The 14,772-nt window shown below is 23.6% G+C and overlaps 1 protein-coding gene across 1 annotated transcript in view; it reads left to right on the forward strand.

Moving 5' to 3' along the window:
- LOC112693122 (regulating synaptic membrane exocytosis protein 2) overlaps window positions 1–14,772 on the forward strand; it is a 199,236-nt gene that overhangs the window by 64,997 nt on the left and 119,467 nt on the right. The window contains exons 3-4 of the mRNA XM_025568049.1: window positions 3,307–3,421; window positions 10,245–10,356. Coding sequence (XP_025423834.1) covers window positions 3,307–3,421; window positions 10,245–10,356 — 227 coding nt within the window. The remainder of the gene's footprint in view (window positions 1–3,306; window positions 3,422–10,244; window positions 10,357–14,772) is intronic.

Consider the following 14,772-nt stretch of genomic DNA (forward strand, 5'->3'; position numbering starts at 1 on the left):
CTAAGTAGAATGTTTTAATACTTTTATACATAACATATATAAAGAATATAATTTTTAATTCGCATAAATTAAAATTTGTCTGTAGTAAATACTAAATAAATTATGATGAAGGACTAGAAATAGTCATAGTACCTAAATAATGTAAGAAAATTTAGGTAGGAAAAAATATACTAACAACTTACCTACACATGATGATGTAAAAAATCCGAGTTACATATTGTCATCATAATCATTAATAGTTATTACTCGAAAAAACTTAAACTAGAAAGATTTTTGTTAATTTCTGGAATTACACACACACACACACACACACACACATATATATATATATATATATGACTAATATGTGGTATGAGTCTGTTTACATCTTTTGGTCATAATTCATGTTTCGTTTTTATATACTTGGTGAAAACTGTTTAACTATGGTATTTTAAAATAAATGTATTATACAATTATATATCAATTATATGTGAACGGCATTCAATTGTATGACATTTTTACATTCACTTTAACTTGTTGAACGTTGCTGTGCCATTTATTATTATTAGATTACCAATAGAAACTTAGATTAAGATTTTATACTTTATTTTATTATACTTTAAATTTATTTATACATTAAAAATAAAATAAAATAAAATAAAATAAAATATATTGAAACATAGGCTAATATATTGAACATGCACTGTTGGCTTGGAAAAATAAAATTTAATTTAATTTTTTTGTGTTACACGGCGCTATGGCTATGTAATATAATAGCATTCGTGTCAATGTTTTAAATTTTAATCGTAAGTTTTTAAGACTAACTTATACATAGGTGTTGTATAATATAAAATATAATGCAACTAGTTTTATATAGAAATTCAACTTTTTTATCTTTATTACTAGGTAAATTCTAATTTTCACTTATTTTTAATTAATTAATTTTATGAGTACATACATTACTTGGTATTTTGTATAATTATTATATATATCTTAAATCTATATGTACTCATGTTTGATTAAGACAGTAATTTATTTATTTTAAATGGTCGTATGACGAAATGTTTTCTTTCTTTATTCATGATTTATTTTAAGCGAATATATTAAATTAAATAAAATTTGACTTAAAATATAATGTTTAAAAAAATTAAAACTAGGAGTACAAATTAATATTGTTGAAAGATTATGAGAATATTCTACTAGTATAAAATATCTTGAATTCATTTATACAAATAATATTATTTTAAAAGTAAAATCTAATAAATATAGCGAAATTAAGAGAATTTAACGTAGTATTTTCCTATGAATGAACACTCAACTTTTTTTTTATTTATTCATGTTACAAAATTAATTGGAATTATTTTAGAAGACTACCTAACATATTATGATTCATTAATTTTTATTAAGATGAAACATATAAATAGCTTAGAATAGAATAATGACAATTTTTTCTAGTCATAATATTACTATAGTAATAGTAATATAATACTATTCATTACTATAAGTAATGAAAGAAGTAAAGACAATGTGATCTTGAATGGGAAGAATGAGTTTGAATAAAACATTTTAACATCAAAAGACTCTATAACTAGGAAATAATAATAATGCACTTACCTAATACTTGTTTTTCTCATTAGGTACACTAATTTTATTTTGAGTTGTAGTGGTTCTTTTTATTCGTAATTTTGGATTTTATTCAATTTTCTGAAGGGAAGAAAAATTTCACAACGTTTAATGGGTGCTCGAGTATAAAATATGAAGCTCCTTCTCTTTATAAATTTAGTTCATTTTTTCCTGGAAAATTGGGTTTATGAAAAGTTCTTTCACGCCTTTTTATGGTCGTTCATTTTATTTTTGATACGACGATTTATTTGCAGATGACCTATTTTAACAACACTTGATTCACTTACTTTGTCTTTGGAATTCAAATTAAATTTTTTATTCAAAAATCGAAATTTATAATTGTTGGTAATTTTCACTTATTATAAAGATATAACTGTGTATAATAGGAAATATATTCTTGGATTAAAGTTTTCTAAAATTAGTTGGCTTATAATACTTGTTTTCAACTTATATACATGATGAAATCATTTATTTTATTTTATTAAAATTTATTATAGTTGGTCATAAAAATCGAAGAAATCTATTTTTCTATTATCAGTTATGAAATGTTTTTTATTTATAAATTATCCTAAATACATCATCATATTGTTATTGTTAGAGCATGATTTTTAAAATGATTGAATATTATACTTATTAATTGATTATATTTATAAACTCTTTATATGTCTTTTCGAATGCCTTAATATATATCGTAGATATAATATATATGTGCTTATAATATGTCTGTGTATATAAATATGTAAGTAATTCTATATTAATTTATAAAGTACATACATTTAAATAGAAATTATTTTAATGCATATCATATTTTATGTGAAATGATTATATTTTTGTCAATAAAATGTGGAAAGAATCTTTTGTAAATTAAGTTGTTAACAAGATTTTATATGTTGACTCTTTTGGGAGTATAGTAAATAATAACTGTGGTGACGGATGAAAACACAGTCTTCTTACTAAATAATATCTCCGGAAAGTGAGTGTAGAACGCAAAAGAAAAGAGTGCCTAAAACTAGTTTTTCGGTAATAAAAGAAAATATGAAGGAAAAAAATGAAATTATATTTTCATGAATCAACGAACTAAACGTTGTGTTTTACGTTTGTTCGTGATTTGTTGTTAATAACCGAGTTGTCAGCGAGGAAATAAAAACAAAAATGGAGTAAAATAAGGCGATTTTAAGAAATTAAAAGATAAACTATCTTTTACTACTATATTTAAATGCACATTAATTTATATTTTTCATTATACTTTTTTTAGAGTTACATATATCACGAAATTTTTTTTTGATTAATTTTAGTCTTGATTTTGTGCTTAATTATAACCAAAATGTATTCATCCAAGGAAAAATGGAGTATAGAGGTGTAATATGTACTCTTCCATTTTTTCTGTGTTTCTTTAACATGTTGTACAAATAATTGCAAATATTTATCTGTTAAAAATATTCTAATTAAGTTTAATATTAAATAATTTTGTTCGTCCTTAAAACCGAAAAATTAAAAATTAAAAAAAAAAAAAAAAATTTGATTCTTTCATTAAAAGTTAAATTAACTATTTCGAAAATGAATAAAATGTCTTTTTATATGTAAAGTAGATTGCACCTGATCTAATTTATTTCAAAATCATGGCTATTAAATATGTATTATGTAACTATTTTTAATTAGAAACATTTGATTTTTTTGTTAATATTTTTAATATATTATGTTTAGATTGTTCCACCTGTACCGGAAACGAACTCTGAGTCATCAAATCCAGAACAAGGCACGAGATTCAGTAAAATCAGACAAACGCTGTCATCAAGTTTAATGACAGCACAAGACAAAAGTAAGTTACCTAAAATATACTTTAATTTTTTTTTTTTAGTAAAATTCAGTATTTGATAATGTTTAATTATTGACAAATTATTATCATCAATTAATCTAATTGAAGATTAATTAAATATAATATAAACAAAATTAAAATATGTATTCAAATATCATAAGTTATGTTCATTCTACAATCTAAACATTTGGGACATGATTAATATATAGTTGAATTAACCATATAATACAATTTAATATTTCTAAAACGAAAACAGTAAAGTTATATAACCTTATGATAACCTTTTATTGACATTTTTATTATAAAAATATATTTGTTCTATTGATAATATTAAGATAGAATTTTAAGATTCTTCTTTTGTTACATAAATATTATTATAAAAACATTAATTTTTATATGCGTGTGTTCATCTGTCAAACTAAACGATTTTATATTATTTGATAGTCAGTATAAAAAAAGGTAAAAAATAGGTAAAAAATTTATTTAGTTTTGAAAAAATGGTTAGATATTATTGTCCGTTAATTTCCCATGTATGGGTTCCTTCATAAAAGTAACTTGACACTTATGGTTTGTTCTCGTTTCGTCATATTTGAGCATGTGAAAATTATGTATTTATAATTCAAGTAAGTTGTCACTTACAGTGGAAAATATTTTTAAGAAAAAATTGTGGGAGTTTGCTAAATCTAGATACTGCAATAGAAGTTTATCTGTGTTTTAGAAAAATTATCGATACTACTTTGAAGAAGATATTCAGTTATCTTCTTAAAAGCAATCTCAATTTTTGGCAAGCGCCCTTCTAATAAGTAAATAAATTGATTTTGCTGTTAAATTTTTTTATTTTATATTACATAAACCTTTGACAGAAGTGTTAAAATAATTAAATTTAATTAAAATTATCATAAATATATTTATAAGTATATGATATTAAATAAAATTAAATATTAAAATATTAAATAAAATAATATTAATATTATATTATAATATTAAATAAAATAATATTAATATTATATTATAATATTAAATAAAAATTTTGAAGCGTAGAGTTTATGCTTATAATTTGTTTTAAATTTGTTGGAAAGTGAATTGGGGTCTTGGTTGATAGCTGCAGTGAGTGACTCTGGGAGCTTAGAATATTTTTGATCCGGGTTGTTAGACTTCTTTATACTATTGTATGTATACTATGCAATTCCACAGTTATTAAATTACATAAAATTAAACATACAGTAATATATTAAACTAATTTTTTTGTATAAAACATATTTATATATACTATATGCACGTTGTTTGATAATTTATTGAATTTAATTTAATATTGTATTTTATATTTTAGTTACATTATTCATATTGTCACATTACATAGTTATTATTAAATTGTCCAGTTAACAATACATACCTAGGCCGAAATTTAAGTGAAATTTTCATACACACAGAGTTATAAGATAGTAGCACAAATTAACAAAACTTTCAAGATCCAATACATCAAGAATTCTATCTTTGAATTAGCTATCTATAAAATAATTATCTTTTAATAAGCATTTAAGTGACCCTTGATAATTTAATATATATTTGAATTATTTATTTTATTATACTGAACCTCGAATACTGGTCAATTGTATATAGATTCACTATACTAGTGATACTTATATACAAACACGCAAATGTACATTTATAAAATAAGTTTAGTATGTGTACAATTAAAATAAAGACATAGGAATATTAGTAAAAGTTTTCTTGAAATATAATATTGTTATTTTTATGCATTCTATGATATATTTTTATTGATATGAAAATAATAATTATTTTACCTAGTATTAATAGGATTATATTTATTCTAGGACCATTAAAATGTGTATATATTATAATTTACTGATTTTTAGTTAAAACTTTCTCAAACTGTATAATTCGTTTCCTCATAATAATCTCTTAATTTTGTGTTTTCTAATATATGTAGCTCTTGGAAGATATCGTTAGTAATTGTTAATAATATTAACTTGTGGTAAAAGTTTAAACAATAAATCATAAGATTGTAGAGTGACACGCAAATCTTTTATTTTAGTTTTATTGTCTTCAGAAGCCAACTAACAATATTTTATAATAAACGTTTAAAAGTAAATGGAATTTGACATAGTTATAACTAATTTAAATTTGTTATTTAATATGTTATGGTAGTTATAATATCGTAATTTAAATTGTAGTTTTGGTCAGTCTTACAAGATAAAAGGAATAAGAACAATTTGAATTAAGTTAAAACTTTATCATTACTTTATCATGAATGTTAATAATTTTTTTACATCATATAACTAAATATGTTAAGCATAACTTTTTATAAGCATCGATTGCATATGTTATGTATTGGTAAAATATTTAATTGAAAGACGAGTATCTTTGATGAAATACATTTTAATTGATTTAAATTTTTATAAGATAACAGCTATTTTATTATATTATTTAATTATTATTAATTAACTATTTTATAATAATCGTTATTATTAATATGTATTATTATATGCCACAATAAATATATTTAAATTTATTAAGATTTAATGTTTCACCAAGTGATTTTATTTTTTAAAATTGTACGTTTTTAGTTAATAAAATAATTGATAATAATTTTACATTGCATAATTTATTGATTTATAAACCAAGTTTTCCAACAATAGCATTAATGTTAATAAGCATTTTTTACTAAAACCTAAAGGGTCGTCTATTTAAGGGTCTATTTCAATAAATCTCTTAAATCCTATAAGTTTTTTTTTCGACATAAATTAAACTTCAATAGCTAAGCTTAATGTCTTTGGAGAAGTTAGGTTATATTTTATATTATTGGTATACTATACAAATGTTTTTGGTATAAACCATTACCTTTGTAACTCACACATCATGTATTTATGTCGAGTAATAAAATTAACGTAAAGATTAGATCAAGAACAGTTTTCATTAGCTAATGAAAGTAAATATTTGTATGAGATTATCGTTTAACGGTAGGGAAACATTTTAATAGCATGTAATGGGTTATATTATACAACTTCGTTATATGAACAAAAAATGATTCAAAAAAATTAAAAAAATGTGCATAGCTTATTGGTCAATTACTTTGACATTTAATTTATTATTTACCATTTATTTTTAATCCAAAAAAGTATAGAATCTATTTTCTAATTGTTTCATTATATACTCAAAACTATAAATTATAGTAGATATCTTATTGAATATTTTGAAGGATACGTAATTTTGATAAGATTATCTTGTAAATTTTCATTATTCTCAGATCATTCAAATAGCTAAACGATTTAGATTTTTGTTAGCAGATAAAACTTCCATGAAATATTAGCATTGAAATTGTTATAAAATAGACTATTTATTGAGTTTGATGTTTGTTTTATGTTTTTATTTTTTCAAACTATTTGGAATTGCGAACATATAATATACTCAATCTACATCCAAATTTTAAATCGATTGGCATGCTATTTGAAACTTTTGAAACGATTTTACTATCTTAATGTGTTTTAACAACAACAACAAATTCAATACTGTTAAATAAACGGTTTTATTTTTTATTCGAAAAAAATTATACAAAATATTGAATATTTGGGAGAAAAAATCATGATCTAACATTTTTGTTTGAATGTGTTTATACATAAAATATGTATAAAATAAAACAGATTTTATAAAGGAAGTAAAAAATAATAATACCATGTGAAGAATAACTAATTTTAAACGTATGTTAAACTTAAGATAGTTGTGTTTGAGATTGTTTTCAATTTACTTTGAAAACACTACCATATAGATTAAGTCAAATTTATTGTCGTATTGGAATTGAGTGATTATAACTTATGGCAGTCAGTTCTAATCAAATAAACCCATCAACTCCAAAATAATGACATTTTCGATTTTGTTTGTTAAAAAGTATTTACTAAAATTTTTAATTTGTAGTAGTAAATTTATAAAGTTGTTTGAAATATGTGAATTTAAAATTATCGGCCATAGAACACGGATATTCATCACTACATAAGTGTATAACAACGAGTGAAAATATAAGGCGTGATATTTCAGTGATTGTACATGGGGACGGGTTTAATTCGTGCATTTTCGATTATTTATTGTAATGAATGTGGGACCATATAAAAATTAAACTATTTTTAGAAAATATTAAATACTAACTTTTACAATGATTGTGTTATAGTAAATTAAAATGATTATGGATAAGTACTACTTGATAATATTGAATTAATTAATTAATAATTAATATGTGTATTTAAACAAGTGTATGTAGTTGGGCTTATATAAAAATGTAGGTTACACAATTATATATAGTAATTTATAATATTTTAATTTAAATATAACTGTAAAACTATTTTATTTTTATAGTGTTAAAAGTGTCGAAAACCAGAATATTATGTTTCTACGTAAATAATGATAAATTTTAATATTACAATATTTGATAGGGAAGAGAACAAATATTAATAATTACAAGATAAAAATATTTGATATTATAAATGTGAAATATAGATAATTAAGGTAGATAATGAAATGAATCAATGTGGATATTAGTAATTAAGGAATGGATATAAATGGAGTTAAACATAATTGTTCAAAGAATTTCCATTGTAAATCTATTAGCGGAGTAATAATAGGTATGAAATCATTGAGAATTTTCTTTATAACCTCCGGTATTACAGTTGACAGTTGGTGTACAGCATCAGAAAGAACATGTGCATAAGAAATTGGCATAAGATTAGGATTTAAATGTGTATTTAAAGGATATGAAGTATTTTAAGTATTTTAATATTTATTTGTGTTGTTGTGGAATACGATGGAAACGGAATTGATGTTTACGGAGTGATTTAAATGACGGAGAGCCTTTGAAGTTCGTCGTGTGATTACCTCCACACAGGGCACATTTGGCTGAGTAGCTTCTGTTTTTGCTGCACTCAGAAGTGAGGTGATCGTCCCCACACTTGACACAACGTGGATGGTGACCGCAAAACCGTCGAGTATGGTCATTGGCCTGGCATTTGTGGCATTGAGGTGGGCCTCAATTGACTTTTTACGGATTTTAGATTTTAACTAGAGAATTGAATAGAGATTTTAAATTAAGAATATCGTTGTTATTTTCAAAGGGTATTAAATCATAATAAGAGAGTGGTAGAGCAATGATAAGTTTTAATATATTCGAGACTCTTGTGACAGTATGACCGAAGGTGGTTCAATTTTTAGAAATATTGAAGGTAGTCATCGTATGGTGTAAGTTCCTGATTACAGCCTGAAATGAGCGTAGATGTGATGGAAGAGAGGAATGTTACTCAAAACTCGTTTTCCTCAAATAGGTAATGACTGTATTGAATCTTTCTTGGTATTCGAGACGAAAACTTAAGAATGACCGGGTAGCTTTAAAAGATGGTTGATATCATTTATACTTGATAACACATTTTTGAATAATGTAATATTATTTAAATTTTTAACTTGGATCGGAGTAGGATTTACGTGTGGCTTGTTTGAAATAAGTATTATGTTTAGAACTTGATGGGCTGTTTTTGCATGACGCGGGAAACATATCGTCATTAGAATCGTCTTCAATTGATGGAGCTGCAAACTGGTTTGGTTATGTGAATAACTTTGGTTTTTTGTTGTTGTGATAGTGAATTTATGATTAAGGATGATGATATAATATTATTATACTCAACATTTAGATCAGAAGAGTTTGTAGGTTTTTTGTCCAAATTTTAAAAGAGAATCCCTTACCATTGGAATCATAAAGAATAGTTTTTTGACTATATGTATTGGGATATGAGTACTAGGTCTGTTATAATATTGAGGTTTTTTTTTCCATAGCGCATTATGCGTGTAATGGCGCTTACATTGGGAATTGTCGTTATATTTATATCGGCATACGTGCGAACTTTACGACCAAGTTATCTAAACTGAATTTAATAAATTAAAATTTGATCAAAAGCTAAAAAAAATAAAAAAAAATTATTTTAAACAGAAAGCTTATTTATTTATCAATATTATGTCGTGAGATATATCTATATAGTTTATTGGAATTACGAAATAGTGTTTGTAAGTAATTTTTTTTTTTAGTTTATGGTTTATAATATGTTTTACACTCCGTGTATACGTTAAGGATGAATAATTTATATTCAATAAAACATGAATGACAATTAAATTACTAGGAAAATATAATATATTTCTGAACCTCCAATTAATATATACATTAGTAGTGTATACGTATATGTGTACATTTTGATTTAATTGAGTAATATATGTAAATTTTTATAATATGCAAGTATCAAAAAAAATTTTAGTTGGTTAGTCTTAAATTTGATTATGGGTTGTCTCTATTTAAAGCGTTTAAATAATTATAATCAGCTATCATGGGGTAACAAAATTGGTTTGATCATAAACGTTCTTAGTTCAAACCCATCAATTGGAAGTATAATTTTTCTAAGAACTATTTCATTTATTTCTATTTATTAAGTTATATTAATTTAAAGTTATGTTTAAATAAACATTTCATATTTTCATGTGTTTATTTAAAACTTAAAGCTAAATAATATTGTTAAGATAGGGTTAGGGTTAGGTTATTTTTACTGTGTAAGGAATATTTAGATTTTAAATAAAATTACTTATTTAAAATTTGGATTTTTAATTTTCAAGAAATGTATTATAACAATGATATTTTTTGCTCACTTTATTATTAGGATTTTAATAATAGTAGCTAATATAAATTACTTTTTATGATTAAAACTTGTATTTATCCATAAATCTTTACTGTTGATGATGTATACATATATTGATTTTGCATTTTGTATTTTTTTTTTTTTAGTGACAACTAAACTAAATAGTGCGAGTAATCGGCAAAATCCTGCGGAAAGTAACCCTACTCCTAGCCCTGCATCTCCACCAGAAGATAATACGAATAAGCAACCTACTACAACGTATGTAATTATAAAAAATAATGCACTTTATCCTTTCAGTCATGAATAAAATTAACTATATGGTTTATTTGATTTATATTTTATTAAAAAATAATAATTAAATATTAAAAATTTAATTATTTACTAAACAGTAAATGTAGGCTCTTCATTAATAGTGCAATTTTATATAAATTAAAATGTGATAGCATATTTTAAATATGAGTATAAGTTCAAGAAAAAGAAAGAAGTTTATTAAAATGTATCCACATTAAAATATAAAATAGAAAACTTATTTTATTTTATAAAATTATTAAATATACACTCTATTTTTGATTGTTTTAAGTTATAATGAAATGTATAGTATATAATGTACAAATTACTCGACAGTTTTAATCCAAACAATTAAAGTGTATATTTTATATTATATTATAATTAATATCAATTTTAAGCTTTATAAGAGGATAATATATAAATCGACATAAAACTAATATGTATGTGATTAATAATTGATGTAAATACAAAAATTTAAAAAAAATTAAAAATAACTACCAGTAATAGTTTTATAATCATAAAAATAAATTTTTACAACTCTTAAGACATATATACAACATGATAAAATCTATTATCTGAAGGAAAGTTTCTTAGAAGTAATTTCATCTACGACTTTAGTTATAATAAAAACAATGTCATGCATGTTTATCAAATACGTTGAATTCGTTTATTAACACTAAAAATCACGTTTACTTACAGCTATATAAATTAACTTATTGTATGCATAATATTGAATTTCATAGTTAAATAACTTTCTCACAAAATTAAGGTCATTATATTTTATGGTTTTATATTATAATTTTATATTGATTTTGGAAACCTATTTTCTTTTATATACGTTATTATAATTTCGTTATATTTGTGCTATATTTTGGGAAATATTTCATGATTTTAATTTTGCATTTAAATAGTATTTGTTAAAATGAGATATGAAAACATTTTAAATTACTCGTCACGTTTTCAACTACCGACCGTTGAATTTTTTGCATGTTATAAAATATTGTATCATATATATTTTGTGTTATAATAAGTATTGAGATTTATCTAGATAAAAATATTAATCATTTGTTATTTCATCTAGATAGATTTACAAATCGATAAACATTAGATAAATTAAGTGTTCATCTAAAGATGCGTACAGTCTATGATATAAAAAGATTGGTATGTTTGTGTAATCAAATTGTTCTTTTGCTTGTTGTGTTCGTAAACATGACACACAATCCATCCAAACTATAGGGAAGATTTATATTTCTATGTTCAATGAACACTTTTTGTGAACCCCAGTTCCAAGGTAATGTAGGTAATGTATGGTAATGTAATGTAAGTAATGTAGGTGTTGCTAGTTGTTTAAGTGCCCATTCTAGAATATTTAGTTTGTAATTTTTGAAGCTTCATTTTGTATGATGGAATTATCGAATTCCATTTTTTCTTTAGTACCACAGATGAATTTTGAAAATTTTTACTTATTTCTCTCCATGCATCTACTTTTTCATTTCTAAATTTATGGTGTTTATTTTTTGAATCTCACAAAAGCGATTTTTTTTTACGACTTAACCAATAAATTTCAAAGCATTTTCATCTGTGAATTCAAATTCAATATCTTCCATTTTCATGTAATGAAGATATAAATTGTATAATAAATAAACGCGTGCGTACATAATTGACGTAAATATTCGTTAGAAAGTTGAGAGAACCACAGTTTACAAATTCAACAAACATGGGGAAATTCGAAAAACTGTCCAAATTGATAAAATTTCTTTGATATACCACCTCACCAGTGAATAATACGGACATTACGAACATTGTTGTGTGTTGGTTGGAGTTTTCGGAAAAGTTTATCCACACTGTCAGTGGCGTATCCAGGATTCATTTAACCGGGGTGTTTTAAAATTTATTAGACTTATGGTAAATAGAGCTTCTGCCTCCTCCACCATATTAAATAAATAAATTCCATGTACTCGTATTTATATAAATGAAAATGATTACATTAAAACAGCATATGTAAAACCTACAAGTTGTATACAACGTTTATTCAAATAATCAAAGTAAGTTTACAATATGGTAAAATACCATAAAATAAAGCCGATGAGGGGTGTTCTAACACCCATATCACCCCCCTAAATACATCCTTGCACACTGTTACCTTTCGTTTATTTGCCGTATTCGTGATTATCGATTTTGTAATGTTCTCGTATAGTCTGAACACACCATAAGATAGATAAATAGATAATGTTTATATTTATATTATTTTATCTGGAAAGAAATATAAACTTTAAAAATTTATCAATCTTAGATTAACACTTTAGTTATCTACTGTTTATTTATCAAGGTATATTTTTTATATATAATATTTAATTGATATTTTAAGAGTTTCGGGAACTCGGGGATTTTGCTGCATATCGTTAGGGTGGCCGTGACAAAAATATTCAATAGTAAAAATGTGTAGTTAAACTTAATATGATTGAAAAATTACTCAAATATTTTCCTTAATTTCAACGAAAATGTATACCCTAATAAGTATTGACTAAATGTAGCTATTATGTATTTAGCTCTAATAGATAAATAAATATATATATATATTTATGTGTATATGGGCCTTACCAAGACTAATTATACACAAGAATGACAATTATAGCTTTTTAGGTAATGGATAACAACTAATAATCATTATCATCATCATCTACTGTTTCATTATAAACTATTTGAACCATGCGGAGATGTTTTCTTTTCGTTAATTTTATATTAATGAACTGTAAAATATCGTGACGTGCTAAATGGCCAAATGGGTATACCTATTGTCCATCTACCACTAATAATCTTTCACTAGTGTTTTCCAGCACAATTGGTCTTACCATGGAAAGCGTTTACGCTTAAATAATATTCAGAAATAAGTATTATTATCAAATGCTTTCCTCATTTTTTTTATTCTAAAAAATAAAACATTTTAAAATTCAGACAAATTTTTTACACCTCAAACATATACAAAATGTTTTATTCGTGATAGGCCTGATCATTTTTTTTTTTTTTTTAATTTAACTTAAAATAATTGTTTTTTAAAAATGTATCTGCTTTTTATTTAGATGAATAATGATTAATTTTTATGAATATAATTTCAGTTGAGCTTATTTTTATCTTTATTGAAATATATTTTTTTTTACTACCTTTATATTTATCTAGATAAAAAAGTATTTATCTGGTCTCAGTTACAGTCACTGGTTATAATACATATTTTCTAATTAACCGTTAGCTTGCATAGGTATAATTATTGGAATTGATAAAAGATAATATAACTGTCAGTAATACATAGTGTAACTTACTTGTCTTTTGCTTACCTTGTTTTGACACGTAAACACTATTAAAATTAAAATATTAAAATTGATAATTTATTATTTTAAATAATTGATTAATCTTATATTATTTTGATTTAGTTCTCTGTTGTGCAGTATATGTGTTAAATTTATATATTAAGTACAGAAAATATATTTCTGCTTACCATAATTTTAATATTGCTGGCATAAAGTATATTTAAATCTTCACAACTTTATGCATTTGTTTTTCAATGATTTTATGTTAACCAATACCCTTCAAGGTATTTTATTTCCCCTTTGTTAATCTTTGTATGAAATAGATTTGCAGTATTGTGGAGCCAACACTCGATGTTCAAAATGTAGGTCAAGGATTGATGTTACTACCGAAAAATATAACCTGTTTAAAGAATGTGAATATAATGTTCTTATAATATGCAAGTTAGGTTAATCTTTGGGAAATTTATTTTTTAATATATAAATTAAAATATACGCTCGTTCTTTTACAAGAATCACTTTTGTGCAAGCATGTGATTTTATTTGGCATTAAAATTAGTAAAATTACATAAAAATGAAATAAATATATTTAACAATGTGATTTATGAAAATTAATGATCATTCCAAAAATGTGGTGTCAAGTTACCATTTGTGTAGTAAAATTATATTTATATTATTTTAAATTAAGGAAACTCCCACAATAGTTTTAAATAAATAGTTTTATATATTTAAATAATCCTTCTCTGTTTAACTACCACTCTATGATCAGAATCCTGTAGAAAATATGCTCACATTCTATGATGATTTAAAGGCGAAGAGAAACACTAAATTACACTTCAGATCAGTCGATAAAAATGTTGAGTAAACACGGTAATATTTCTTTATAGACATTAAAGTTTACCTCAATCGATTATCTTTGATTTTTTGTATATAATTGTTTGAATTTACAGTTCACGGGATATCTAATAAAAATCCTGCAATTACTTTTAATTTAAGGTTATACAGATTTTGCTTTAACGTAATTTTAACTTAGTTTATTTGTGAATATATATATATATATATATATATATATATATATATATAT

This window comes from Sipha flava, unplaced genomic scaffold (genome assembly GCF_003268045.1).
Source record: "Sipha flava isolate LNK unplaced genomic scaffold, YSA_version1 117_pilon_pilon, whole genome shotgun sequence".
NCBI classification, from domain to species: Eukaryota; Metazoa; Arthropoda; class Insecta; order Hemiptera; family Aphididae; genus Sipha; species Sipha flava.